The sequence below is a fragment of the Rhamphochromis sp. 'chilingali' genome (assembly GCF_963969265.1).
Source record: "Rhamphochromis sp. 'chilingali' genome assembly, chromosome: 9".
In the NCBI taxonomy this organism is placed as follows: Eukaryota; Metazoa; Chordata; class Actinopteri; order Cichliformes; family Cichlidae; genus Rhamphochromis; species Rhamphochromis sp. 'chilingali'.
Genome location: NC_137936.1, coordinates 18,834,299 through 18,859,322, shown reverse-complemented (window position 1 = coordinate 18,859,322; position 25,024 = coordinate 18,834,299). Strand labels below are relative to the sequence as shown.

Below are 25,024 nucleotides of genomic sequence, written 5' to 3'. Positions count from 1 at the left end.
TGGCAGAAACATGTGTATACTGCTAACTTACAGACTGTAATAACCATGTGATTTCCTAACTCTTAACTGATGCATTACCAGGGAGAACGGGGAGCATCTGGCTTAGATGGGCGTCCTGGTCTTGATGGTAAACCAGGGGCTCCTGGGCCACCTGGCCAGAGGGTATTTCAGTTTGTCTCATTTTTTACCAAACTATAAGACTCACAGAGTCTCTGTGTAGCTGATGCACTGCATTTGTTTTTATTTGTGTTATAGGGTGATCCTGGGAAACAGGGAGATCCAGGGAGGGATGTAAGTTTTGTTTCTCTCTGTCTTTGAAGATGATTGTGTGAAAAAGGCAATCATTACAAAATAAACACATTATTTTTGGTTGTATTGTTACTTAAGTAGACGGGTATAATTGTTTGCCCCTTCAGGTTTTCATTCATTGTTCTGTTTTAATCATTTTACACTGGAAATGTATTTAATGTAGTTTCAGGAAATGTACTTTTCATATTGTCTGAGATGATCACCGTGCAAATGATTATTCATGATGGAAATGTCTTCTGTAGTTTGATTTTAATGAGCATCCATCTATCCATCCGTTCTCTTCCGCTCATCCAATTTGGGGTTGTGGGGTCATTATTTTGCGACATTCTCAATTTTAGTGAGCATATGCACTTGAAGTGGGCGTCCTGCAGAGGGCACTGTGGAAACTGTAAAAAAACAGCTTTTAGATCTGTGCTGAGTTGCGTAAGCCGACTGTAGGGAAAGATGTCTCCAGGCCAGTCCATTTTTCAGAGGAGACTGTTATGCAATATTGACCATAATAATGTTATTAAAAGTCCAGAACTTTGAAACTTAGGGTTTATTTAAAAGATCTAAATCCTGGCTTACAGGGCAGTTGTACAACAGCTCTGCAGCTGCTCATGCACATTAAAGTCTATCTAGCGATGACATCTCTGAATCTGAATCTTTTACACAGTGATCGTCTCAGAAAATAAACAAATCACATTTAAATCTATTTTGCACTGTTTTACAGTGTCTAGTAATTCATTGCAGAATCTACTCTTGGACTATTTGTTGTTTTTTTTCTGCCAGGGATTACCTGGACTAGTAGGGGCGCAGGGTCCCCCAGGGCCTGTTGGACCTGCAGGCAATCCAGGGATACCTGTGAGTACCCCTCTATCCTACTCAAAAAGAGACTCCCACAAAGTTCCATCGTTCTGTCTGTCAGGCCTATACATGTTTTTACTGAACTTCCACTTCCAAATTTCTAATTAACTTTACTTTTATTTGTCAGGGTAAAGCAGGTGAAAATGGCAAAGCTGGACCACCTGGCAAAACGGTAACTCTGACCTCCTGAATATAATATCCTCATAGTTTGATGTACTTGTATAATTGGTAATGGCCTTTTTTATACCTTTATTCTGTAAATGATATTTATTGATCAAAAGCAGTATGGACATTTATTTCAGGCTCTGCCGCATAATCGTTCGCTTAAGTGAGTTTCTAAAGCAGAGGCACTGAGTGCTCCCGTGGCAGACTGGCCATTATGCACTTTGTTCCTGTTTGTTGTAATGCATTTTGTTTGGACTCACAGGGCGAGGATGGCGTGCCAGGTGAAGATGGTAGAAAGGTCTGTGTCTCTTTTATACGATTTAGTCAACATGATTTCCACAGTTTGACTCTGTAAAGGCATCTTACTTGACCCATGGCACGATGTTTGCTAACCAAGCCACGCGATTGTCATGTAAAATTGCATGTTACATGTACGTACATTAGACATTGGTTTTTATTTTTACATGATGTGCACATAAAGAGGGGATTAAAACAAGAAAACCCATAATTTAGCAGGATTATTTTTGAAGATTGTATTTAATGTCTATTTCTAATCTACAGGGTGACAAAGGAGAAGCTGGAGCAGCTGGAAGAGATGTCAGTTTTCACAAACCTCTTTCATATGATTACTTATCAAAAATGTGTTTGTTGTCAGTTTGTTTTTTATATATCTTATCGAGATGCCTTATATCGCCCTGCCTTACTGTTATGACTTTATTGCATATCAGCTTTCCATCCTTTTTTTCTCCTGATCACTTCCCCCTTCAGCTGTATATTTGTCAGCCATAGTTGTTCTAAAATTGACATCAGCCTCTCACTGCTGAATCAATGGGCTCCTCTGAAGAAGCTATATAAATTCACCTCTAATGATCTAGCTTAGCCTTTAAGTGGAGCGACTTCTGAGTGGAATCCAGAGGGGTGCCAAATGTCAGAGTGCCGGTTTCATGTGCAAATTCATATTAATTATCTCTAGAACATCAGTGGAGGGGTGGCAGCGGCCACCTGCTTTGATTTTATAGTTCAGCCTTTACTATAGTGAAAGAGGAAGAAAGTGTGTGGGGTGAATTTCAGTTGTGAACAGCATGTGTTTTTCAGGGCCGTGACGGGGAGACAGGAGACCGTGGTCCTTCTGGGCCTTTAGGCTCCCCTGGTCCCCCAGGAGCACCTGGATTACCTGGCAGCATTGGTCCTCCTGGTCAGGTGCGAGTGAAGCCAACATGTGAAAAATAGCAAAGTTAATTTGGCGTTTTGAATGAAACGGGATGTTCCCCTTTCTCAGGTTGTGTATGTGAAAGGAGCTGACGCGACACCAATCCCAGGTCCACAGGGGCCCCCAGGAACACCCGTGAGTGTGCATCACCATTCTTATTGCCGCTGTTGGTGCTGCTGAAACTAAATTGAGCATCTTTTAGTTAGATTCTTTTAGCTTATTTAATGGAGAAATATATATTTTTAAAGAAAATAAGTGGCAGTCAAATAATTATTACTGTCCACTATATTCTATGTATGTTGCTCTTGTTATCCCCAAACCATGAGCCACCAACATTCACAACTAGCAGTTATGTGTGTCATATCTACACAAGTTGCTGTTTGTTAGCTGCCAGGGTGTCTTCATTTTTGTGTCCCCGTTTTCCTTTCAGGGTGTCCCAGGAATCCCTGGAGCTGCAGGAACCAGAGTAAGTTGTAGTTTCGAGATGTTTTTTCTTTTTTTTCTGGGCTTTTTTGTATTAACTGGTGTCCTGCTTCTGTAGCTGAAACAGGAAGTGAATGGAAATGTGATTCTATGTAACAGCAGCTACAGGTCAAGTCTTTCACCTTCTATTCTTATGAGAACTCATTACACCTCAAGACTCTTTAGTTGGCATATGACATTCACAGTCCTCTTTGAACAATTAACTTACCTTTTAGTTAGCAAGTATAAACTGGAGTACTTTGAACTAACATGTTATTAAAGCTGAATAATAATAACTCTCACACACACACACACACACACACACACACACACACACACACACTCTAACACCAAAGTTACATTACTAAAGAAATAAGCCCTGCTTTTTTTCCATTTCTGGAGTACTTTTTCTTGCACAAAAGAAAGATTGCAAAGATCTAAGAATCATTTTACTGTGATGCCGTTATTATTGTGTGCAGTTTATTGTGATGGTATTGCAGTGCGATTCCCCCCTCACCCTCATTGGTATTTCTCATTTTTTCTTTTTTGTTTTCAGGGAGAGCGAGGTCTGCCTGGCCTGAAAGGTGAAACTGTAAGTGAAACATTCAGTGAAAATGTGACGTCGAGGGTCCACTTTTTTTTTTTTTTTGACTCCTTCATATCTTGTTATGTTTAGGGAGACCCAGGAGAGGATGGAGCACCTGGCAAACCCGGGACGTCAGTGGTAAGACATCAGCACATTGTCTGTCATGTAATTGTCAGTTGTCAGTATTTTACATTTCTACATCTCGGTTTAATAATGTCTCCGTGTTTCCTGCCAGGATGTACAGAAAGCTCTGGCAGGCTTTGGTATTCAGGTAGGTGGACTCCTCAGATGACTAACTCGATTTGAACATGATTTCTTTTGGCTTTCACTTGCATGGATGGATGGAATAATGGGGAAAAAATGCAATTATCTAAACAGTCTTAAAATCAGCACTTACTCTTGCTTCTGTTATAGCTTTAGAGAAGAACATTTCCTGCAAATGTATGCAAAGTGTTATATTTCCCACTTTGTTCTTGCAAATGTCATCATACCATTTATGTCTGGCCTTGTTTCAGCAGCTCATTTAGTCCAGTAAATGTAGGCATGAGTCTTTCATTTATTATGCACATACACCTGCTTATATATTTTAGAATTATGCCTGGCAGGTTAAAGTGACACTGTTTATGAGCAGTTTTTGAGCTGCTGGGATGAATTCTAAATGACTGGTTTTATCTGGGGATTAAAACATTTTGCAGATGGGCATCTGCTGCTGAAAGTTATAAAGTTTTTCCGTTTTGGATTTCTGCTCCACACAGGTGTCTGATCTGAAGGAGGCTATGGACAGCAAGGACACACTTTCAGAGAAAGGTGAAAAGGGAGATAAGGGTGAGCCTGGACAGAGAGGACCATCTGGAGCAGATGTAAGTGTGACTAAGCATCTTCGAGGATTAAAGTGAAAAGACAAAATGATGTGAAGACTTCCAGTCAGATAGAATGAAGCATCTTGCTTGGATTTTTTCTTTAGAGTGTAATTAATCGAATGAAATTGATAGAGAAATCGTTTTTTATTCTGGTTTTGCCCTAGGGTGCTCGTGGTTTTTCTGGAGAGAGGGGCGGCAAAGGAGACGCAGGGGACCGAGGACCTGTGGGACCAGCGGGGCCTCCAGGAAGAGCCATTGTCGAACGAGGGTCAGAGGGACCTGCGGGGCCTGCTGGGGAGCCTGGCAAGCCAGGGATACCAGGTCTTCCTGGACGAGCTGGGGAACTAGGAGAGGCAGGAAGGCCAGGAGATAAGGTGGAGAGGAGAGTTGGGCAACCAAATGGGGTCTCTTTTTGGCATCACACTGATGACATTGTATATTTGTTTTTTAGGGGGAAAGAGGAGAGAAAGGTGACAGAGGAGATTCTGTGAGTCCTCTTATTAGGTTGATGGTTTCATTTCTTGTTTTAGTAAATTTTCTGGTTCTTGTAGTTAACTGATAGTTTGTTCTGTTTCTCAGGGTCGGGATGGATTAACAGGACCAGCTGGCCCGCCAGGTCAAAAGGTAAAATAGTTTTAGTTATTGTTGTGATAAGATATTTAGTAAATGTAGAATAAAAAAAGGATACACATATGTATGTGATTATGGTTTATAGGGAGAATCTGCTGACTCAGTCCTGGTTGGGTCTCCTGGGGCTAGAGGCCCTCCTGGAGTATCTGGGTTGAAGGGAGAACCTGGTGCTACAGGACCGTCAGGACCTAAAGGAGACCGCGTAAGATTTACGCATATTACACACATCTTGTGTCATGTCACATCGTATGTGTCTTAATATGAATAAACAATTGGAATGCGCCTTACAGGGTTTCGTGGGACCTCGAGGTGATAAAGGTGAGAGAGGAGAGCCAGGAGAAAAAGGCCGTGATGGCTCACAGGTGAGCTGCCTCTCAAATGGAGCCTTGATTAAAATATTTTGTTACTCTAATCATGAACTCAAAATGTGTTTTAAATATTCTGACTACCACCTCCTGCTTGTTAGGAAGATCAGTGATGAAAAGCTGTGATCCTAACATCTGTCCACTAAATATTACACTATTGAAGGCTGCTGGTTGGCTTAGCTTAGTGCAAAGACTGTAAGCATGGGGAAACAGTTAGTCAAGCTATGTCTAAAGCTAATAAAATTTCTCTTCCGCCTCCTTAAATTCCCACTAATTAAAACATTGTTTCTTGTTTATCTTGCAAAACTGAAACGTAAAGATGACCTGTTGTGTTCATATTTGTTGATGTTCAGCTAAATTGCGTGAAAGTGTTAGTCAGTCTAATATAAAACTATTATGATACTCTTATGAGATTTGTCAGCATACAGATGTGTGGCTTGCAATTGCAGGGAACACCAGGAGAGACTGGAAAACCGGGCCAGGATGGGAAACCGGTAAGTGGACTGCTCCCTGCGGGATGTGTGGCAGAGGTTTCTGAAAGTTAACTTGACTCTTACAACACTGTACTTTCAAATTGTCATAGTGAAAACGATATAGCATTGATTTTGTAAATATGTATTCTAAACATTAATTTCAGCTGACTTGGTAAGTGTGTGTATTTCCTTATATCACTGATAATCATTCACAGACATAATGAGCCTATAATCTATTGTTTTCAAAGTATGTAACAAGTAGGAACCACATCTCTACAAAGAACACATTAAAGTTTCATCTTTTTTCCCCAAAACACACTTTGGGGAAATTCTGTAAGTCATGGTTATCATCAGTCATGGTAAAACCAAGGAAAGATAAAGGAAAATATTCCTCACACTTTTTGTTTTCCTTCCCTGCGTGTCTGAGCAGGGTTCAACAGGGCCTGCTGGTCCTCGAGGCCAACCAGTGAGTAACCAGTAACACAGTCTGCTTCTTTTAGGCTTGATCTGCAGAGTTAAAGCTGCAGGCTGGCTGCAAGTTCAAAGCCAACGGAGCTGTTTCCCTCCTTGGGCCGAGGCTTCGTAGATCCTTAGGCAATAACCACGTGCAGCTGTGCGACTAACGCCTCACTCTTTAACTTTCTCTCTCTACCTGTGTGCGTCTTATCTATGTCCATTTCCTTTTGTGTGTGTTGTTCGTTTCCCCTTTTTCGTCACTGTTCTCCACCCACCTGTCCCCCCCCCTCCCTCCTGTCATCCACTTTCCTTTGTCTGTCATTTCTCCAGGGCTTCCCTGGGTTCCCAGGAGTTCTAGGCAGACCGGTAGGTTCTCTGCTGATGGCTGGCATGCTTGAGCTTTTGGGGAAATAGGTGTAAAAGGTTTGGAGAATCTGTCCTTGTAGTATCAGATATAATTAGGATTCGACCAAAACTGATAAGACGCTGATGGGCAATAGCTTACAAAGCAAGCAGGGTAAAAAATAAAGCATGATTTAACACCAGGAGCACAACCTGTCATCGGGATGCACTCATTGTCATGTACCTCCCAGGCAAATTTCACCTCTTTAATCTTAATTCATTCTTATTAGAATCATGATTCTGGGAGCTGAGGTCTGGGATAAGAGTCAGACCTCGAACTGTTCCTCATGAAATGTCCAAAAGGATCTATGTCAAACTCAAGGACTACATTTTGAAGCAAATAATTTAAATGTGTAAAATACCATAAATTTGTTAGACGAGATGAAAGCAAGTCGGCTGACATCCTCAGCCGCAGCTCTTATGTACAGTAGTGTGGGGAATACTAAACTGGGTGCACTCCAGAAAGTACGGTTGATGATTCGCTCGAATCTGCTTATCATGCATGCAGCTGTGCCTGATGTCTGTTGTTTGCTTATCCCTTGCACAGTGCTGATTTTTCAGAGCTTACCATGCAAATGTCTCCTTGTTGACATTTCAGATAATCTGTTTGTATTGTTCTACCTGTTGTCCATCAATTAAGTGCTTGTATTTTATGTTTCCTATAGAGACATGTACATATGACAGTATTTATCATTCCAAGTTGTAGATTTTTGGGTACAGAAAAAGTGTGCACCTTTTTCAGTACTCAATTTTTCTAAACATATTTATGCATAAATATGTTGCCTAAAGGAATAGTTCTACATTTTGAAAATGAAAGTTATTTGCTTGCTTCCTGGGAGTTGACTGTATACAAAAATTGATCTAGCCAAAGTCTTTCTTTCCCACTGTCTCCAAGTTTTTACTCATCTGTTTGCTGGAGTTTTCTCTGTATTATTGTAGGGTCTTTACCTTACAATATGAAGCAGCTTAAGCGAGTGTTGTTGTGATTTGGACCTACATAAATAAAATTGAATTGAATGAGAGGGTGAAGTTATCAGCTGATGCTAGCTTGCTTGGTAAGCAAGATGATCTATAGATTGCATGGGTACAAAAAAGGTAGTATATGTAAAAGCATGCGTCAAACACTGGGGCAGACTTTTAGCCTATTTAAGCCTGAATAAAAATTTTAATAAGTAAGTTATATTAAAAAATGAGTTCATTACATTATTATGACAACTAAAATTAGCATTAAAGGCTACCATTTTTTTAAATTATCTGTACATTTTATCATTTTAACATGTATGGGTTTTTAACCTTTAAATCTGAAGCCTCAGTTTTAGGATTTTTCTTTTTAAGTGATCATTTTTTACCTAAGGATTGATGGATATAAAATGCAGTTAATAGATAGCTGCTAATCATTGTTAAAAAAAATATATATATATATAAAATGTCTATGTACTCAATTTTGGAACCTGCCTCAGTTTTGTGTTTCATAAGCTTAACCTTTGGCGTCATTTTTCAGCTCTGGATTTTGCTACTCAGAGTTGGATGAAAACATCACTTTGTTACATATAAAGCTACTACCAGTAGTCATTTAACTTAGAGTTAAAGACTTGAAAGAGACACCTCAAAAATACATAAACTCATTAGCTGATCTGTACACAGTTTAATATTCACTCATTTGGTTGTTTTTTGGAGCAGTCAAATGCAGAATTGCTTGTTTCTGTATCAGTGATCATCTCACTGGGACTGCTGTGAATGGAAACTCCTAGCAGAAAGTTATATTTAGCGACCGACAGACACGGCTGACATTCTTACATAACTCTCAGGAACAAAGCCATTTAGCTTTTAAAAATGTAAAAAAAAAAACCCATTCCTTTAGCATGTGGCCTGTGTGCAGATGTTCAATTTTTTATGTGACTTTGTGACTTTGCTTATAGGGAAACCCAGGAGAGCCAGGCATTATGGGGCCGACTGTAAGTATGACAAACATGTCACACACATTCAAAGACTCTTATTAACAGTTACCAACGTTGATGATGTGTTTTTAACAGGGTCCCATGGGTCCCGCTGGGCTGCCAGGTCCACCCGGTGTAAAGGTGAGTTCACTACATTATCAAAACTTTAGTGTACAACAAGTAGATTTTTGTTTGTTTGTTTGTTTATCAAACTCATAAAACTTTTTGTTTTTTACAGGGTAATCAAGGAGAAGCAGGTGTTGGTGTACAGGTATAAAAATTTTTACATCTTATATAAAATGCATTAAATTTCTCCGGGACCGAATAATATAACAATGTGCACAGTTGTGATGTACAACAGATAACCCTGTGAGTTTATTTCTCATCTCTGCAGGGTCCTCCTGGTGCACAGGGGAGCACAGGTCTGCCAGGACCAGCAGGTCCCCCAGGAGCTGTGGTATGTGTTCCCACAAATCATAACTTCTCAGCAGGGGAAAATAATTCTGTCATGTTTTCTCGTGAAATTCATTTAAAATCTCACGGTGTGTATCAAAATGTGTTCCTTCGTACCACTGTAATTTTTTTCTCCCTGCAGGGTCCACAGGGGCCTCCGGGACTGCCAGGGCAGGTGGTGCGTATTTGGTCTTAATCCTGCTGCGGCTGCAATGTGTCACACAGTGAGGAAATGTAAACGTGAAAAAAAGTCTTGACCCTCAGGCAGTTTTGTTGTAGCTGAAAATAGGGAGGTGATTAACTGAAAATGCCAAAACATCTGTACCAAGATTTTGCTGACAGCTTGAGCTGCATAGGGTTTTTTGGGATATCAGACCCTTCTTTCTTTTTTGGGGATATATCAACATTTCTACCATTATTATTTCTGGTTTTCTCACACATCCACTGCTGGATTTGTGTAATATGTTGACTATTGTAGACTAAATATATTAAAATGTGAAGTGCTTTTTTATAACCTGAAAATAAGTGCTGGCATACTTTGATAAGAAAATCAAGCAAAATAGATGTAAGTTCATTTATCTGGCATTGTGTGCATTATTTAGAGTCTTATTGTGTAGACCATAACTGATCAATGATGTAAAGATGTGAATTTAACACAGGCATCGATTCAGATTTTGAATGAGTAAATGATCTTCAGTGTGAGAGTGATAAACACTGCATATGCTAAGGCATTTCTGCTCCTCAGGGTGAAGCAGGAAAACCTGGTGTTCCTGGAAGAGATGGGGTGCCTGGCAAAGAAGGAATACATGGATTACCAGGAAAGCAGGTTTGAGTTTATGTCATATTGCTCACCGGTGGCAGCACTATTGAGTGTTTTTTTTTTCTCAGTGTTAACATTGTGTAATTTGTTCCTCAGGGCATTGCAGGACCTCCAGGCCAGGCTGGGCTGAAGGGGGAGCAGGGAGACAGCGGGCCTCCAGGGAAGGTGAGCAGATGTTGCGTCTAGCGAGCAATATCTTTCTAAGAGACACAGAAAATGCAGCTAGTTTTTTGGTTGTTTTTATCGGATATAATCCAAGCTACAGAATGGTTTGTTGTATGAAGTAATAATTTTAAAAAGTATAGCGTTATTATTAGATTGAAGAGCTTTTATCTGACACCAGGGGTTCTATTCTGAGTCCTTCTTTAGGAGCAGTAAATGGTAAATGGACTGGTAGTTACACAATGCGTTTCTACTCGGTTGAACACAGTCTCATTCACAGAGCACCTTTTTTTTCTACGCCTAAGTACTTATCTAACATTCAGACACAATCTCACTCTCCAATGGCGAGAACTCAGGGTTCAATATCTTCCCCAACAATACTTTGTCATGTGGACCGGAGAAGTCAGGGAGTCGACCCATTGGAAGGCTGATCCACCAACTTTCCAATAATTCGATGACCGCTGTACCATCTTAGCCACAGCTGCATCTTAAAGCATGAACCTTAGCCCCAGTGGGTTCCAGATGTGTTCCCCTGTAAGTCCACTCTTCTTAAAGAGAAACTGGAGTACTACTGTTTTATTTGTAGATGATAGCTATGATGCTGAGATGGTTTAATTATGCTGACTGGCAATGTGACACATGAGGATAATCTAAGAATTTAATATGGAAAAGGTTTGATTGAGAGCCAGTATATTGTCAGAGCAATTGGAGAATTTTGGGGTCGTTGGAACTGGAAACTGTAATTCATGAGGTCAAACGCGATCATAAATTGTGTTGTGGAGTAACGCCAGATAAATGTGGACCTGCTCTCATTTCTGTCTGAACACATTTCTGCCTCTGCATATTTAAACAGTCAGGCCAACTGTGCTCTTCTAACCTTGGACATTTTGAGCTGTTTGGAGTGGTCGCTAATTCCCGAATAGGTGAAACACAAAGCAGTATCTCTGGGGTGTTAAAAAAAGTCTTTTTTGAGTATTTAATCTTAATTTCTCTCTAAGACCATGTGTTTTATTTTACAGTAGGCCGTGTCTCCAGTTTATGCTTTCCTATAATAAACTGGATATGGTGGGACTTTATGGTAATAGAAGAATTCAAGCTTCCTGTGCAGAGTGTCAGCTGTGTTAATCTGTTATATGACTAAACATCCCTGCACAAAAATGTTCTCATCATTATAAATTAAATCATTAACAGATAGTCTCCAGACCCTATTGTAAGTATTGTATGTTTGCGGTCGTTTTCCAGCTGAATGGATGACACAGACCTATACCTCTGCATTCATCCTTTTGCTTTCATCAGCATTAAAATCCTTGATGAATTCCAGTGTGCCACATCTATTGGCAGCTCTCCATGCTGAAGGCCAGGCTTTAACACAACCACCGTGGCTGACAGATGGGTTCACATGCGTTAGGTCAAATGCCATTCCTTTTTTATGTGCACTGTCTGTCACTTTAAAGTTAATTTGTTTTTGTTTTTTTATTGATCCATAGATTTTTGTTCCACAGTTTTATTGTTTTTCGATTGGGAAATGAAACCCTGTGTGAAGTAAGACATCTTTGTATACCAGGAGTTTATTATTGACTTGTTGGGCAGTTGCTGTGCCTTGTAGTTTATTCTATTTTAACCACTAATATAATGATAAACCTAATCAAAAATGATCATGCTCAAACAGCTGTGCTGGATGAACATTGGTATACTGTTAACGAATGATGGGAGACATCTGTTAAAGGGGATTGTTTGGCTTCCTTGTGTTGATTCTGCCAGTGAGGATGGAAATTAAGCCAAATTCTTGCAGATGAAAACTAAAAATGACAGAGAAGGACACTTACACAATGTTCCCTGTTAACTGCTTCTCACATTATCACATTTTCCACACTTTAATGTGACTTGAGTTTTTATTACTGATTGTTTGATGGATTCTTTTAAAAATTTCTAATAAAGAAAAAACAGTGTACATTAATAGTTTTAATTGTGGCATAAGCTCTAATTAAACTGTTACTTTTTGTAATGAATTTCCTCCAATTCAGTCTCAGCAAATCTGATTTGTTTTAATGGCAGGCTGTTATGGTGTTGAATTTTTCCACCCTTTATAAGGGGTTTACATTAACATAGTGTACAGTCTAGAATGAAGTGTGTGTTACAGTGCTGGAATTAACTAATTTGTTTTTAAGAACAATACCAGCTGCTTGTTTTTTCAATTTTTGAAACGCAGTGTTTCAAAATTCTGAGTTACCCTATATTTTAAAACATAATTTGGTTCTGTTCATTTAATCTCGGGACGCAAACATTCAGGCAAACGTAAACTATTACAATGCCACATGCTTTTCAAGCCCATTAACTTGGAGCTTCTTTAACAAAAGACATTATAAGATAAGATAATATAACTCTTTATTGTCATTGCACAGTCATACATAGTACAGTAGTACAATGAAATTGGAAAACTGTCCTACGTCGGCACTACATATAACACAACACGGCCCGATACGACACATCACAGCGCAACACAAACAACACACAGTATATTAACTTATATATAATAAAAAGAAGAATAAGTGTATTTGTATTGCACACTGTTATTATTGCACATTAATTATTACTGCACCTTGTTATAAATATAAATATTATTATTGTTACTGTTTTTACCGTTGTTACCCCGCCCCCCCAAAAAAAGTCCAGGTAGGTAGCCAGTCAGGTCAGCTGTTTGCATTGATCAGGGTATTGCTCTGTTGTAAAAGCTGTCCTTGAGTCTATTTGTCCAGGACCTCAGCAGCCTGAACCTCCTGCCAGACGGCAGCAGCTTAAACACCCGGTGTCCTGGGTGTGTACCGTCCTGTAGGATGCTGCGTGCCCTCTTGAGACAGCGAGTGCTGTACAGGTCCTTCAGGGAGGAAAGAGGATGTCCAAGGATTTTTTTGGGCCATATTGATGACCCTCTGGAGTGCCTTTCTGTGTGCTGTGGTGCAGCTGGAGAACCACACACCGATGCAATATGTCAGCACACTTTCAATGGAGCAGCGGTAGAAGACGGTCAGCAGCTCCTTCTTCGGGTCCATTTTTCTGAGGATTCTCAGAAAGTGGAGACGCTGTTAGGCCTTCTTCAAAACCGCAGAGATGTTAGAGCTCCATTGGAGGTCTGTGTCTATGTGCACACCCAGAAACTTGAAACTGGACACCCTTTACACACACTAGCCGACAGGCTGCAGCTCAGACTTCCTGCTTCTGAAGTCAACTACCAGTTCTTCTGTCTTGGTGGTATTGAGGTCCAGGTTGTTGTCTACACACCAATCTGTCAGCCTCTGAACTTCAGCTCTGTACGCCGTCTCATCTTCCCCAGAGATGAGCCCCACCACGGTGGTATCATCTGCAAACTTGATGACTCTGTCTGGGTGGGTATTAACACAGTCATGTGTGTACAGAGTGTACAGTAGAGGACTCAGTACACAGCCTTGTGGAGAGCCGGTGTTGAGGCTGAGGGCTGAGGAAAGAAGAGCCCCACTCTAACTCTCTGTACACGGTCTGAGAGGAAGTCTCTGATCCAGCAGCAGGCAATAGAAGGAAGTCCGATTTCCAGCAGTTTAACTATTAGTCTGTCCGGGAGTATCGTATTGAAAGCAGAGCTAAAGTCAACAAAGAGCATGGCATGGTCTAAGGAGCTTGGAGAGAAAAGAGAAAAGCGTCTGGATTTCTTTAAGTTGCTTGAATTCAGAGGTGAAACGTCTTCAAGGAAACATAAAGAAGTCCAGATGCTTTTCTTTCCAAGCTCCTTAGACTACGATGACCTGGTTGACCGAGAACCTTCACAGACACATTATGGCATGCTTTTGCAAACATTAGTAATTCAGCGTTTTAGCTTCAACGTATAGAAAACATTCAAAAAGCACCAGTATTGTCCGTGTTGCCATGAACTGGTTCACTTCCGATGCCCGACAACACTGAAGAAGATGCATTTAGTGAAAGACATGAAAAATAAAACGACTTATGAAATGGATTTGTTTTCATTTTTTTTCCTGAATGGTTATATTCACTCAGTTTCTTGAGTGACTCTGATAACCTGCTATATACAACTTGTTCATCTGCTCAGGATTTCTCTCCAACATTTGTTGTCACACCTACACACACACACACACACACACACACACACACACACACACACACACACACACACACACACCTACACACACACACACACACTCTTCACTTAAGGGTTGCGCTCACTCGCTTGACTTACAGAAATTTCCAGACTTCCTGTAACACCAGAAATTTCAAAGAAGATCATGGTTATTAAAATAAAAGCCAGAATAAAAAATGACTACATAAGAGTACATACAACTTTTTCCTCTTCGGCAATCAGGCACATGCTGCCTTCCCAAACTGGCAGTATGTCACTAAACTTTGAGAATCCCTGCAATAATCCTCACCTGATTTGTGAAGATGTTTTACTTCACATTGGTTTTTTTGTGTCCAGCTCACAACAAGAATGATCTTTAGCTGCTTTATATTTTAAGGTAAAAACAATGTGATATGAGAGAGAAAAGCTCAATGACCTGGTGATCTCCGGTGAGCAAGCAAACGACAGCAGGGAGGAAGAACTCCCTTTTTAACAGGAAGCGATGCCTGTGTTCTGAAGCACAGTACTTTTGTAGTTTGTCTGTCACACTCCATAATGTGCTTCGTTTATTCCACTTTGCTTCCTTTATTCTTCCTTATCATTGTGGTGAAACATGTTTGAACACCACAAATAAAAACAGAATTTTATCACGAAGTAACTTCTGGATTTAAGCATTTTTTGAATCAGTCCCTTACAATCCAGTCTTTCTTAAATTACCTTTAAAATATTGTTGTGTACAAGTGATAAGACACACTGGACTTGCATCTGCAGGCTTTTGGCAGTGAAGCTGAATAGATTTTCAAATGTTTTCACAGTCTGCTGTGCTATTCTTAAACAGTGAGTGTGCATTTGTTGGCTGTCCGTCCTGAAGACATTCAGGCTCTTAATCTTCGAGAGCTAGAAGCAAAGATGATTAAGCTAATATGATACTTAATACCAAAGCTTTTAGGTACACGTTGGCATCTTTTAATGAACAACAACCCACATTGTGCTGTGCAGGTAATTACTGTTATTTTCCTCCTTCTTCTGTACTCTGTACACAGGCTGTGGCTGGACCTCCTGGACCCAAAGGAGAGAGGGTGAGTCACTCCTATTGCCATTAATGTGGAAGTAGCTGCAGCATGAAGTGACGCAATAGAGCAGCATTTACGAATGCAGCTTACAGCACTTTCCTGGTTCTGATTGATGCAGGGTCCTCCTGGTTTAACGCTGCCAGGCACAGCTGGAGAGAGAGGTCCAATTGGTGAAAAGGTGAGTCTGACCAAACTGCAAGCTCCCCCTCAGTGAGTGAGAGGGACCGACTGGAAATGTTAAGTGCTTTTTCATTAAAATTGTATATCTGAATGCACAACTGCTGTCATTTAGGGTAACAAGGGAGACAAAGGTGTTGCTGGCATCAAAGGAGAAAGAGTGAGTACGATAATGGGACAAAATAATGATGCACTTACATATACAAATATGAAGGTACACAATGTGCTGTCTGTTGTCATACAAGGGACAAGCTGGTGAATCAGGAGAACCTGGAGAAGATGTGAGTAATCAACTTCCACTGCCCAACTGGATTTCAAAAAGTCATATTAGATTTTTTAATGAACTCTTAGTCATAGTGTTTATGCTTTTATGGAAGATTTGCAATGCTGATGCCAATAGTAGTGTGTAATTTTGTGTAATTTCACATAAATCCAGTGATCCATTATAGTCGATGGTATTAAAGTCACTGTTTTTATTTTTTTGGGAAAATTCATCAAATTTTGAACAGTTTTATATTTTTAAAATGTCTTCTATGCCTTGATAAATATTAGAGCAAAACAATAAAATGTATATTATATGTGTATGTAATAAGAGGAGAAAACCCAACAACAGCGTACACGGCCAGCACTTATTAAGAAATTACAACATTGTAAAAGACAACTAAATGACCTCTTATGCTACACCTTTATGGCTCACTAGAGCCCACACATTGGGGAAACACTGGTCTATAGACAGTGTATCTAATGCTACAGTCACACTAGAGAAAACCCAGGCTGGAGACAATTGTTGCACTTTGTGTAAATGCGTTTGCATTGTTGTTGGCTTTGAAATTGTTCCTTCCAAGTTGAAGCCCAGGTCTGTGACCACGCAGAGTCAGCTGCTGTCTTTAAAGTGACTTTGGTGTATCCAGACGGCAACGAAAGAGCAACAAGATGGAGTCGGTCTTCTACCAGTTTGTGATTGAATGGGGTCAAATTAGCAATTACACACCATCTGTTTGTGAAAATACAGTGATTAACTGAGATAAATTGGTGGAAATCTCAAATCTGTTGCTATCTGTTGCTGCCTACATACACAGGAATTCACATTACACAGAACATGGCAGTAATTACTAAACAGAACCTCATAGAGCTGAAACAGAAAATAGTGACGTAGTTGTTCCACTATGGCAATTTAACTATAAAAAAATGACATAAGGCTTTTCAACCTTGCTTTTATATAGAAATATAACCAGAATGCAACCAGCTGGAAACTAGATGAGTTGTATCTCATATTGCAAAGAGACGTGTTACAAATTTTTGTAAACTGACTTTCAGATTTCACATATCTGGATATCTCGGACAGCAGTTATTTGCATTCCTATTCCAGCGTGTCTGAGAGTGATTGAAGTCAGTCTCATTTGGATGTTATTTATTTGGAGAAAGTTTGCTTCCCACCACACGACCTGTGCAGCACCTTGCAATTGAATGGGGTCAGCCAACGGTTCTGAACCAAAGAGCAACAAGCTGGTTGCTGCAACTTCTTTCAATCTATCACCTGAATCTTTCATCTGAATGCAAATAAAATGTCAAAGCAATCAGGGGCAAACACTGCTTTTTTCTAGTCACAAGGACATTGAAATTGCTATTCCTGTTTTTATTGTCTTTGCCCAGACGACTGTGATGTGCAAGATTTTAATGATTTGTTGGTTTTGAGGTTTTCAAAAAAACACATTAACGGTTCTCACAACCTGAAACTGGAACATTTATGAAATATTTCTAAATCTGCACAATAAATTTATGAAACAGCAATTCATTCATTAATATTTTTCTCTTTTACTTTGACTAATTTCCTGTTGATACAAATATAAAAAAGTAAATAACACAATAAATAATTCTTCTTTTTTCTTAACTTAATTAAGGGGGCACAGGGATCTCCCGGGCCAAAAGGCGATAAGGTGAGCTTTCGTCATTTGGTTTATCGATTTTCCTGCAGTCTAACCAATCTGACAGTGACTGCTATGATAAAATGTGTGTTGCAGGGAGAGAAAGGGATAGGACTTGCAGGTCCTCCTGGTCGGATTGGGCCTCCAGGTTTAAAGGTGAGTAATAGCACACATTGCAGCAAAAGATGATCTATATTTTTATCTTTCCAATCAGATTGCAGGCTGTATCAGGCGCACCTCACTTGAGGGTGAAAATGTCACTGCGTTTTAGGGGGATCCAGGGATGCCTGGTCCAGCTGGTCCTCCAGGTCCTGCAGGGAAAACAGGAGACAGTGGGCCACCTGGTGTGAGAGGAGAAAATGGACAACCAGGACCTCCTGGACCCCCGGGAGAGAGGGTTGGTTCATCCACTAAGAGAATTATTATTATTATTATTATTAATTTAACCTTTACATCTTTGTCTGTGTTTTCACTCTCAGGGTCTCCAAGGCTTTGCTGGCCGTGCAGGAAATGTTGGTCCCCCTGGTCCTCCTGGACCTCCTGGATTGGCAGTAAGTTCCTGTTTTTTTTATTTACAAAGTACCTTCTCCTGAGAGCTTCCAGTTTAGGCTTGACTGTTAATTGTACTTTACCTGTTTTTAGCTGGATCACCTTTTTGTTGGGTTAAATTGATCTCAAAATCAAGAATAGATCTGATTTAGATGGAGAAAGATGTCATAACAGACAAGAAGAAATTGAATATGGATTTATATGATCAATAATATGTTTTCTAGGGATCTCCTGGTACTAACGGGGTCAAAGGAGACAAGGTGATTCTCTCACATGCAGTATTTTATTTTCCAGCAGCTTAAATGTGTATAGATTTTTTTTTTGAATTCATATATTTTCTGTTGCCAGGGGGAAACTGGTGTTGGCGTCCCCGGTGCGAGAGGTGAAAGAGGAGATCCAGGGCCCAGAGTAAGACACAGTGGCTGCGTTACTGATTTGTTAACTTCTCTCCTAAAATATATGAAATTAAGAATTGTGTATTTCTGCTCATCTTGTGTCTGTCGTGTCCTAGGGCGAGGAGGGTCGAGCTGGATTGGATGGGGAGAGAGGATCATCTGTAAATATCCAGTTTTTCCTTTATTCAGGAGCAAACGGAGCCTGTCCACCAAAGATCTCAATTTTCTTTTTAAACCAAAGGACAATCTGTTTTGAGCTGTGAAGCAAAGAACACAAGCAAAGTCTTATTGTTATTATAGAAAAGCTGCCCTTCACAAGGTCACAGTGCATTTCCTGCACTGTAAATTATTCAGTCAGTCGGTCTTTGGCTTTTCAGTGCATTGCAGTTAGAAAGCGCGATCAGCAGGAATCTATTCTACCGATGCTCACTGTTTAATTAAACCGTGCACCCTACAGAGTTGTGACATTACATCATTAATGCAATTTGATGGGGCAGAAGCATCCACAGTCATTTTTCATTATAAAGCTGTTTGTAATGTGTTTGTGTGTCTTTTGTGTTCATTAGGGTCCTCCAGGGAATCGTGGGGCTCGGGGAGAGAAGGTAAATACCACTGGTCCTCTTTTTTTTTTTTTTTTTTTCTGTCATCATCCTAGCTACTTCCCCTGAGCTTTCTGCTCATGTAAAGTAGTGAATTAAATTGACACGCTTGAATGCAATGCCTTTTCAGGGAGACAGCGGGCCGCAAGGTGACAAAGGAGAGAAGGTGTGTACATTTTAATATCTAATAAGCAGTACCACTGCTCACTCTCTCACTCTGTTGATTGTCTATTTGTGTATATTTGTAAAGGCGGCAGAGACAGTGAATGGATAAAGGACTAAATAAGTCATGTCTCAGATGTGGCTGTTACTAAAAAGAACTCTTACAACAGATTTGGCTCCTTGAGAGCAGGAGGAATGTATAAATACATACAATGGTAATGGCCTGTGATATTACAGGATGCATAGTGAAAGAAGAGACAAAAGGATAAAGCGTTGTGTGTTTGGCTTGGGGCTTATAGCAGATTCTTACAGATGTAGTATCACTTACAGGGGGACACTGTGCTGGTGGGAGGACCTCCTGGAGAAAAGGGCAACAAAGGAGAAACAGTCAGTGAACAACAAATGCATGACACCATTTACTGTGGCTAAATATTGACTTTAGTTGTGATAGCGTAATATTTTTTAAAAAAAACTTGTTCTGAATTTTACTGTTGTTGCTTTTAGGGTGACAGAGGACCCAAAGGTATACAAGGAGAAAAGGGGGTAAAAGGTCAAGAAGGTCCACCAGGAGAAGTGGTAAGATGAATTAATTAACTGTTTGGTTTGAATAATGTCAGAAAAGCAGCCCATCAATTAAGGTTGTTGTCAGTTAAGATAAATAATTTACGGCGACTAGATGAAAGGAACTGCTGCATTTCAGAAACTGAAACTATAGACTGTAAATAATAGATATGGACTTGCTTGGCAGAAGTTGTGTGAACATCATCTTGTGCCTTATTTGTGGCAATATTTAGAGTTATCAGCCAGCACTAGAAATATATTTAGAAAGCTGCATCAATGTCACACACAGAGATACCTGAGATTGATAACATACAAATACAACTACAACTAGAGTAAGGCAAGGCAAGGCAAGTTTATTTGTATAGCACAATTCAACAACAAGGTGATTCAAAGTGCTTTACAGAGACATTAGAGTAGTGGTTTACACTTTCGCGACCTTTGTTTCTCAGGGAGGAGAAAGAAATCCGTTTGGGATTGTGTCAGTAAGGGCATCCGTTGTTAAAAGAAAAACAATCTGCCAAATCAAACATGTGGCGCAACCTGCTGTGGCGAACCCTCGTGAATAAGGGGGCATTAAAACTTCACAGCAGTGACTCGTCTTGGGTGTTGTGTAAAAATATCTGCACTGTAATCCATAATGTTTGTCAAATATTTGCCTAAAAATGCACAAAAAAACATCTAAGGTAAAGGTAACGTGTTAACCCCACTGGCACTATCTGGCCAAACCTTGTAATGAACATATTTTACCATGATGGAGGAGTAGTTTTAATCGATCTAATCTTTTTTTCCTTATTGTTAATTAATTGGACAGTTTGATTGTGATTGACTTGCTTTTAGAAGCAGTCTTAAGTGGCCATTTGGGGTTACAGCAGTGTTGAGTATGTCTGCCTATATGTTGTCTACTTAATTATATTTTTTAGGCCTGTTTGGCTACATTCAGCAAATATTTGGCATTTTTGGTTGATAATGCCAGATTTTTGTATTAACTATTTTTTTGTTAACAATGTTTCAGCATTAAAGAAATTTTAGTGCATTTTTATTGTGTTTACTCTAAAGAACTGATCCATAATGCAAAATCATTGATGAAGTGTATGTGTTGGCCATGCAGGCTTAGACATTGATTTGGGATTTAACAGGAATCAATTCCAACCTTAAAATGATTTAAATATTATGATATTACCACAGAAAAAAATCAAAATAAAAATGCTACTGTATTGATCTGTAAGAAGATCAATATCTATATTTATGTGCATGTGTCTACTTAACATTAGGGTTTGAGAGGAGAACCTGGAGAACGAGGATCTACCGGTTTCCCAGGTGCCAGAGGACCTGGTGGGCAGAAGGCAAGCAACGCCGCTCATGGATGATGATTGTGTAGTAATTTCACTGCTGTAATTACTGTTTTGTCTCTGCAGGGAGAAGCAGGCCAACCTGGAGTACCTGGTGAATCGGTCGGTGTTTAGCTTCCATCACACTGCAGCTTCTTTATTACCTGTGTGTAGATTTGTCATCAGTTAAAAAAAGCAGAGGTGATTTGTGGTTTTTTTGTGACTTTTAGGGATTACTGGGAAAAGATGGACTGCCAGGGCGTAAGGGTGAACAGGGAGAGACTGGCAACATGGGAATAAGAGGAGTTAAGGTATTTTCTCTGTGTGTGTGTGTGTGTGTGTGTGTGTGTGTGTGTGTGTGTGTGTGTGTGTGTGTGTGTGTGTGTGTGTGTGTGTGTGTGTGTGTGTGTGTGTGTGTGTGTGTGTGTGGTTGAGCTGGTGCTCATTCATTCTTTGTGTTTTTATCCCTTCAGTGTTTTTCAGGGATGGGTGATGACAGGCATAACTGAATAACAGCATAAAATTGATGCAATTGCAGAGGATTAGTGCAAATTGTGTCACACATATAGATACTTTCAACTTCTATTATGATGATTGATAGCAGAAAATTGATGTTTTACTCAACCTGGTGGACTCAATTCCCATTTCTATTTTACTTACTTCATGGATTTAAATTCAATTTGAAACAAAGATCAAAGTGGGAGATGACACAGGGGTGTGAAGGCATGCTATGCTTTTCTTTTATTATAACCTTTATTAAAATGGCTTCAAGAGAAGCATGAAGACAGCAGGTGAAATACATACAAAAGATGCAAATCAAACACATTCACTCAAGGAAACGAATCGATTTGAGGTGCTTTTAATTTCTTTATATTCTGTTTCCCAGGATCCAGCTTTTCTTGCCCTATTTTAAAGTGGTATGGAGCAATAATTCTTTAGGCTTTTAAAGGGGCTTTTAAAAGTTTTGGGGGGCATTGGGGGCTTTTTCACTAATTTTCTGTCCAGTCCTTGTACCTTACCAATTCAAAGGCATGTTTTTTTGTTTTGTTTGTTTGTTTGTTTGTTGAGCTACTTAACACTGACCTATAAATCATTCAAGCCTAAAAAGAGCACCAGCGCCAAAGCTGTCTACACATCACAGACAATTTATCAAAGAACCAATTTTAAATTTTAAGTTAAATTGAATTAAATGCAATTCATTTAATTTTAAAGACCTGACAAACAGTCTGAGAGATGCATATGGCCCTTCAGCCGATCCATCTGCTGTTCACTGAAGCCTCTTCAGACATGGTCTCATGTGGAAGGATGGCTGTCTAGAAGCCATTCTTAAGGAGGGGAAACAGACTGAGGTATGCCAGATTACACAAGAACTGCACTGAAAATCAGTGATGAGAGGTCTTATGGAGTAAGGAATCCAAATTTGATATTTTTTGCTCCAAATTGTCAGTATGCACCGAGGAAGTCAGGATAGGTACAGCAACAAGTGCCCAAAGCCATACATTAAACATGAATATACAGAGTATACTTAACTGACCTAAGTCACAAGCTCATGATCGTGAAGTGTGAATGTTGGTTTCTCCGTGACGTCCCCCCTCATTTGTGACTTGTGGTTTCAAAAGACTATTTTGCTGATGGTGAAAACGGTAAGCTGGATGTCAACAATAACAACAGGAGACATTTAGAAATGGAGATCACCCGAGTTCTCCATATGCATCTGTAGAAATCAAATCGAAATCAGAGGCATACATGCGGATTTATGGGAGTCTGAGACATTAACTGCAGTTCTCAGAATGCGCTGCAGTTGTTTGGTCACATTTGCTTTTACATACTTTTACATTTTTATCTGAATACCCGTTGCAAGGAGAAAAAAGAAAAAGCACAAAGGTCTGCATCATATCTGTTTTTGTAGGAAATATGCTGCACAAAGTGCTTGTTCGTGTGCACAGTGAGTGCTCGGTAAATGAACGGTGTGAGTGGATGGGCTTTCTGCCTTGCTGGTTTTTGCACTTTGTGGCTCACAAAAGATCTTTATGTCTGTCAGTGAAAAACTTTTGTGTTTCCAGGGTGACCGAGGACCCAAGGGAATTTGTGGAGGCGATGGACCCAAGGGAGAAAAGGTGAGTTTGTGAGGCAGAGAAACGGGAAATGGTAGAAAGAAGAGAAATAAAGATGTAAAGATGAACGGAGGAGTTGTTTAGTTATACTTAATAATTCTGAAGCTTTGTGTTTTCTTTTTGTTTTTTAAATAATGAGTTAACCGAATACATCATGTTAATATTAGTTAAAAGCTGATGGTACTTAAAGCTGCTTGGTGGTTACTCTGCTGCTGTGACGTGGTTACATGTTACATTTCTTTAGGTTAGGTTGCACTTTGTATTTATGGTGTGGAGCATAATGGCTGTGTGCGATTTTCAGGGAAATTCTGGTGCCAATGGAAGATCAGGCCTACCAGGGAGAAAGGGTGAACAGGTATGCCTAATATTTGAAGAAATAAGTCATTGTGTGGTGTGTGGATGTCTTTGTGTCCTTTGTTAAGAGTGGTCATCATCATTTGTTTTGTAGGGGGACATCGGACCTTCTGGGGCCCCGGGGATCCCTGGAAAAGAGGGACTAGTTGGTCCCAAGGTTTGTGCTCTTCACATACTCAAGTTCCATATTCATATCCATATTCCAGTGCAAATGCACAGTGTAGTCATTTTTCTTTGTGGATGTAGGGTGACCGTGGTTTTGATGGGATTGCAGGACCCAAAGGAGCTCAGGGAGAGAAAGGTGAAAGGGTGAGTTTCTCACATTAAACATACAAATCTAAAATTAGAGTACTCCCTTTAGCCATGTGATGTACCTAATCTACAGATTCTGCGCCACTGTTCATCCTCACAACAACAGAAACATAAAAATAACAGTCTCTGTGTTTGACGTAGGGTTTACCTGGTGTACCTGGTCCTCCAGGTCCCAGAGGGGCGGATGGAGGCCCCGGCTTGACCGGCCCACAAGGGCCAGCTGGTGCTAAGGGCCCCGAGGGGCTCCAGGGACAAAAGGTGACTATTCTTTCTTTGGCTTCATGATTTCTATTTCCACACTTTGGCCACATGTTTTATGAACGAGGATGTAGGACTGTGATATTAGTATGTTTTTTTTTTTAAATTATTTATATCACAGTTCATTTTTACGTCATTAAGTGTGACTGTGCAGAATTTTCAGTAGAAACAAAAATGTGTATAACAGAAGAAAGAATAGACGAACGTATCACTTATGTCACTGTTTGCAAAAAATAGCTGCACCCAAGCGTCTCGAGTAATGTGGTGCCAACAAAGATGAAAGATGATGAAAGTTTTGTCATAAAAATATGATGCAAGCTTTATATATAGAGAACACTTTCTTTTTGTCTGTCTCTTTCATTGTGCTTAGTTTTTTTCTTACTTTTTCTTCTTTACTTGACACATTTTTTTGTTTCTGTGTATTGCTTCATGATGATTGACAGCTTGATGAGCCCTGTACTTGACTGGTTTGTCTGCTTTATTATCAAGGAAAAAAAAAAAGCTGTTGACAATGGAGCAAAACCAAATGTTTCTGATAGAGGCTTTTTTTTTTTTTTTTTCAAACTGAGACACTCTTGTCTAGGCCTGTCGTGTTATTTTCCTGTATATCAACACACTAATGTTCGTCTTGCTTCTTGTCCGGAGACACAGTAGAGATAGAATATCAGCAAGAACCACTCAGAGACATCAAACCTCCACCAAGGCAGCTCAGTTTCTAGCTGTCATTATGTAGGATTAGGTCATTAATAAAAAGAAAAAATACATTTTATAAATGTTTGACCTTATTTGACCTTGAACATGTCAGAGGTGCAAAGTATTTAGGAATCTCGTGGGTGAGGGTGGCTGTAGCTCAGGAGGTAGAGCAGGTCACCTACTACACCTCGATCCCAGGCTCCTCCAGTCTGCATGCCAAGTATCCTTGGGCAAGATACTAACCCCAAGTTGCTTTCCAATGCATCCATCGGAGTATGAATGT

The 25,024-nt window shown here is 39.9% G+C and overlaps 1 protein-coding gene across 3 annotated transcripts in view; it reads left to right on the top strand.

Annotated features, from left to right (window-relative positions):
- The window catches only part of col7a1 (collagen, type VII, alpha 1), a 64,021-nt gene that overhangs the window by 26,112 nt on the left and 12,885 nt on the right, over positions 1 to 25,024 (top strand). For 2 of the 3 annotated variants that reach the window (XM_080892303.1, XM_080892302.1), the window contains exons 61-110: positions 82 to 162; positions 256 to 291; positions 1,081 to 1,152; positions 1,283 to 1,327; positions 1,583 to 1,618; positions 1,882 to 1,917; positions 2,416 to 2,520; positions 2,600 to 2,665; positions 2,961 to 2,996; positions 3,549 to 3,584; positions 3,669 to 3,716; positions 3,814 to 3,849; positions 4,334 to 4,438; positions 4,603 to 4,812; positions 4,890 to 4,925; positions 5,018 to 5,062; positions 5,154 to 5,270; positions 5,359 to 5,430; positions 5,883 to 5,927; positions 6,693 to 6,728; positions 8,684 to 8,719; positions 8,798 to 8,842; positions 8,940 to 8,972; positions 9,096 to 9,158; positions 9,297 to 9,332; positions 9,900 to 9,980; positions 10,071 to 10,139; positions 15,285 to 15,320; positions 15,433 to 15,492; positions 15,607 to 15,651; positions 15,737 to 15,772; positions 17,393 to 17,428; positions 17,513 to 17,572; positions 17,688 to 17,813; positions 17,896 to 17,967; positions 18,190 to 18,225; positions 18,314 to 18,373; positions 18,477 to 18,521; positions 18,927 to 18,962; positions 19,090 to 19,125; positions 19,452 to 19,508; positions 19,626 to 19,697; positions 20,954 to 21,025; positions 21,098 to 21,133; positions 21,241 to 21,321; positions 23,074 to 23,127; positions 23,426 to 23,479; positions 23,573 to 23,635; positions 23,725 to 23,787; positions 23,932 to 24,048. In XM_080892303.1, the coding sequence (XP_080748429.1) occupies positions 82 to 162; positions 256 to 291; positions 1,081 to 1,152; positions 1,283 to 1,327; positions 1,583 to 1,618; positions 1,882 to 1,917; positions 2,416 to 2,520; positions 2,600 to 2,665; positions 2,961 to 2,996; positions 3,549 to 3,584; positions 3,669 to 3,716; positions 3,814 to 3,849; positions 4,334 to 4,438; positions 4,603 to 4,812; positions 4,890 to 4,925; positions 5,018 to 5,062; positions 5,154 to 5,270; positions 5,359 to 5,430; positions 5,883 to 5,927; positions 6,693 to 6,728; positions 8,684 to 8,719; positions 8,798 to 8,842; positions 8,940 to 8,972; positions 9,096 to 9,158; positions 9,297 to 9,332; positions 9,900 to 9,980; positions 10,071 to 10,139; positions 15,285 to 15,320; positions 15,433 to 15,492; positions 15,607 to 15,651; positions 15,737 to 15,772; positions 17,393 to 17,428; positions 17,513 to 17,572; positions 17,688 to 17,813; positions 17,896 to 17,967; positions 18,190 to 18,225; positions 18,314 to 18,373; positions 18,477 to 18,521; positions 18,927 to 18,962; positions 19,090 to 19,125; positions 19,452 to 19,508; positions 19,626 to 19,697; positions 20,954 to 21,025; positions 21,098 to 21,133; positions 21,241 to 21,321; positions 23,074 to 23,127; positions 23,426 to 23,479; positions 23,573 to 23,635; positions 23,725 to 23,787; positions 23,932 to 24,048 (3,015 nt within the window). Of the gene's footprint in view, positions 1 to 81; positions 163 to 255; positions 292 to 1,080; positions 1,153 to 1,282; positions 1,328 to 1,582; positions 1,619 to 1,881; positions 1,918 to 2,415; positions 2,521 to 2,599; positions 2,666 to 2,960; positions 2,997 to 3,548; positions 3,585 to 3,668; positions 3,717 to 3,813; positions 3,850 to 4,333; positions 4,439 to 4,602; positions 4,813 to 4,889; positions 4,926 to 5,017; positions 5,063 to 5,153; positions 5,271 to 5,358; positions 5,431 to 5,882; positions 5,928 to 6,336; positions 6,373 to 6,692; positions 6,729 to 8,683; positions 8,720 to 8,797; positions 8,843 to 8,939; positions 8,973 to 9,095; positions 9,159 to 9,296; positions 9,333 to 9,899; positions 9,981 to 10,070; positions 10,140 to 15,284; positions 15,321 to 15,432; positions 15,493 to 15,606; positions 15,652 to 15,736; positions 15,773 to 17,392; positions 17,429 to 17,512; positions 17,573 to 17,687; positions 17,814 to 17,895; positions 17,968 to 18,189; positions 18,226 to 18,313; positions 18,374 to 18,476; positions 18,522 to 18,926; positions 18,963 to 19,089; positions 19,126 to 19,451; positions 19,509 to 19,625; positions 19,698 to 20,953; positions 21,026 to 21,097; positions 21,134 to 21,240; positions 21,322 to 23,073; positions 23,128 to 23,425; positions 23,480 to 23,572; positions 23,636 to 23,724; positions 23,788 to 23,931; positions 24,049 to 25,024 lie in introns of all 3 variants that reach the window. The other variant, XM_080892304.1, reaches the window with a different exon arrangement.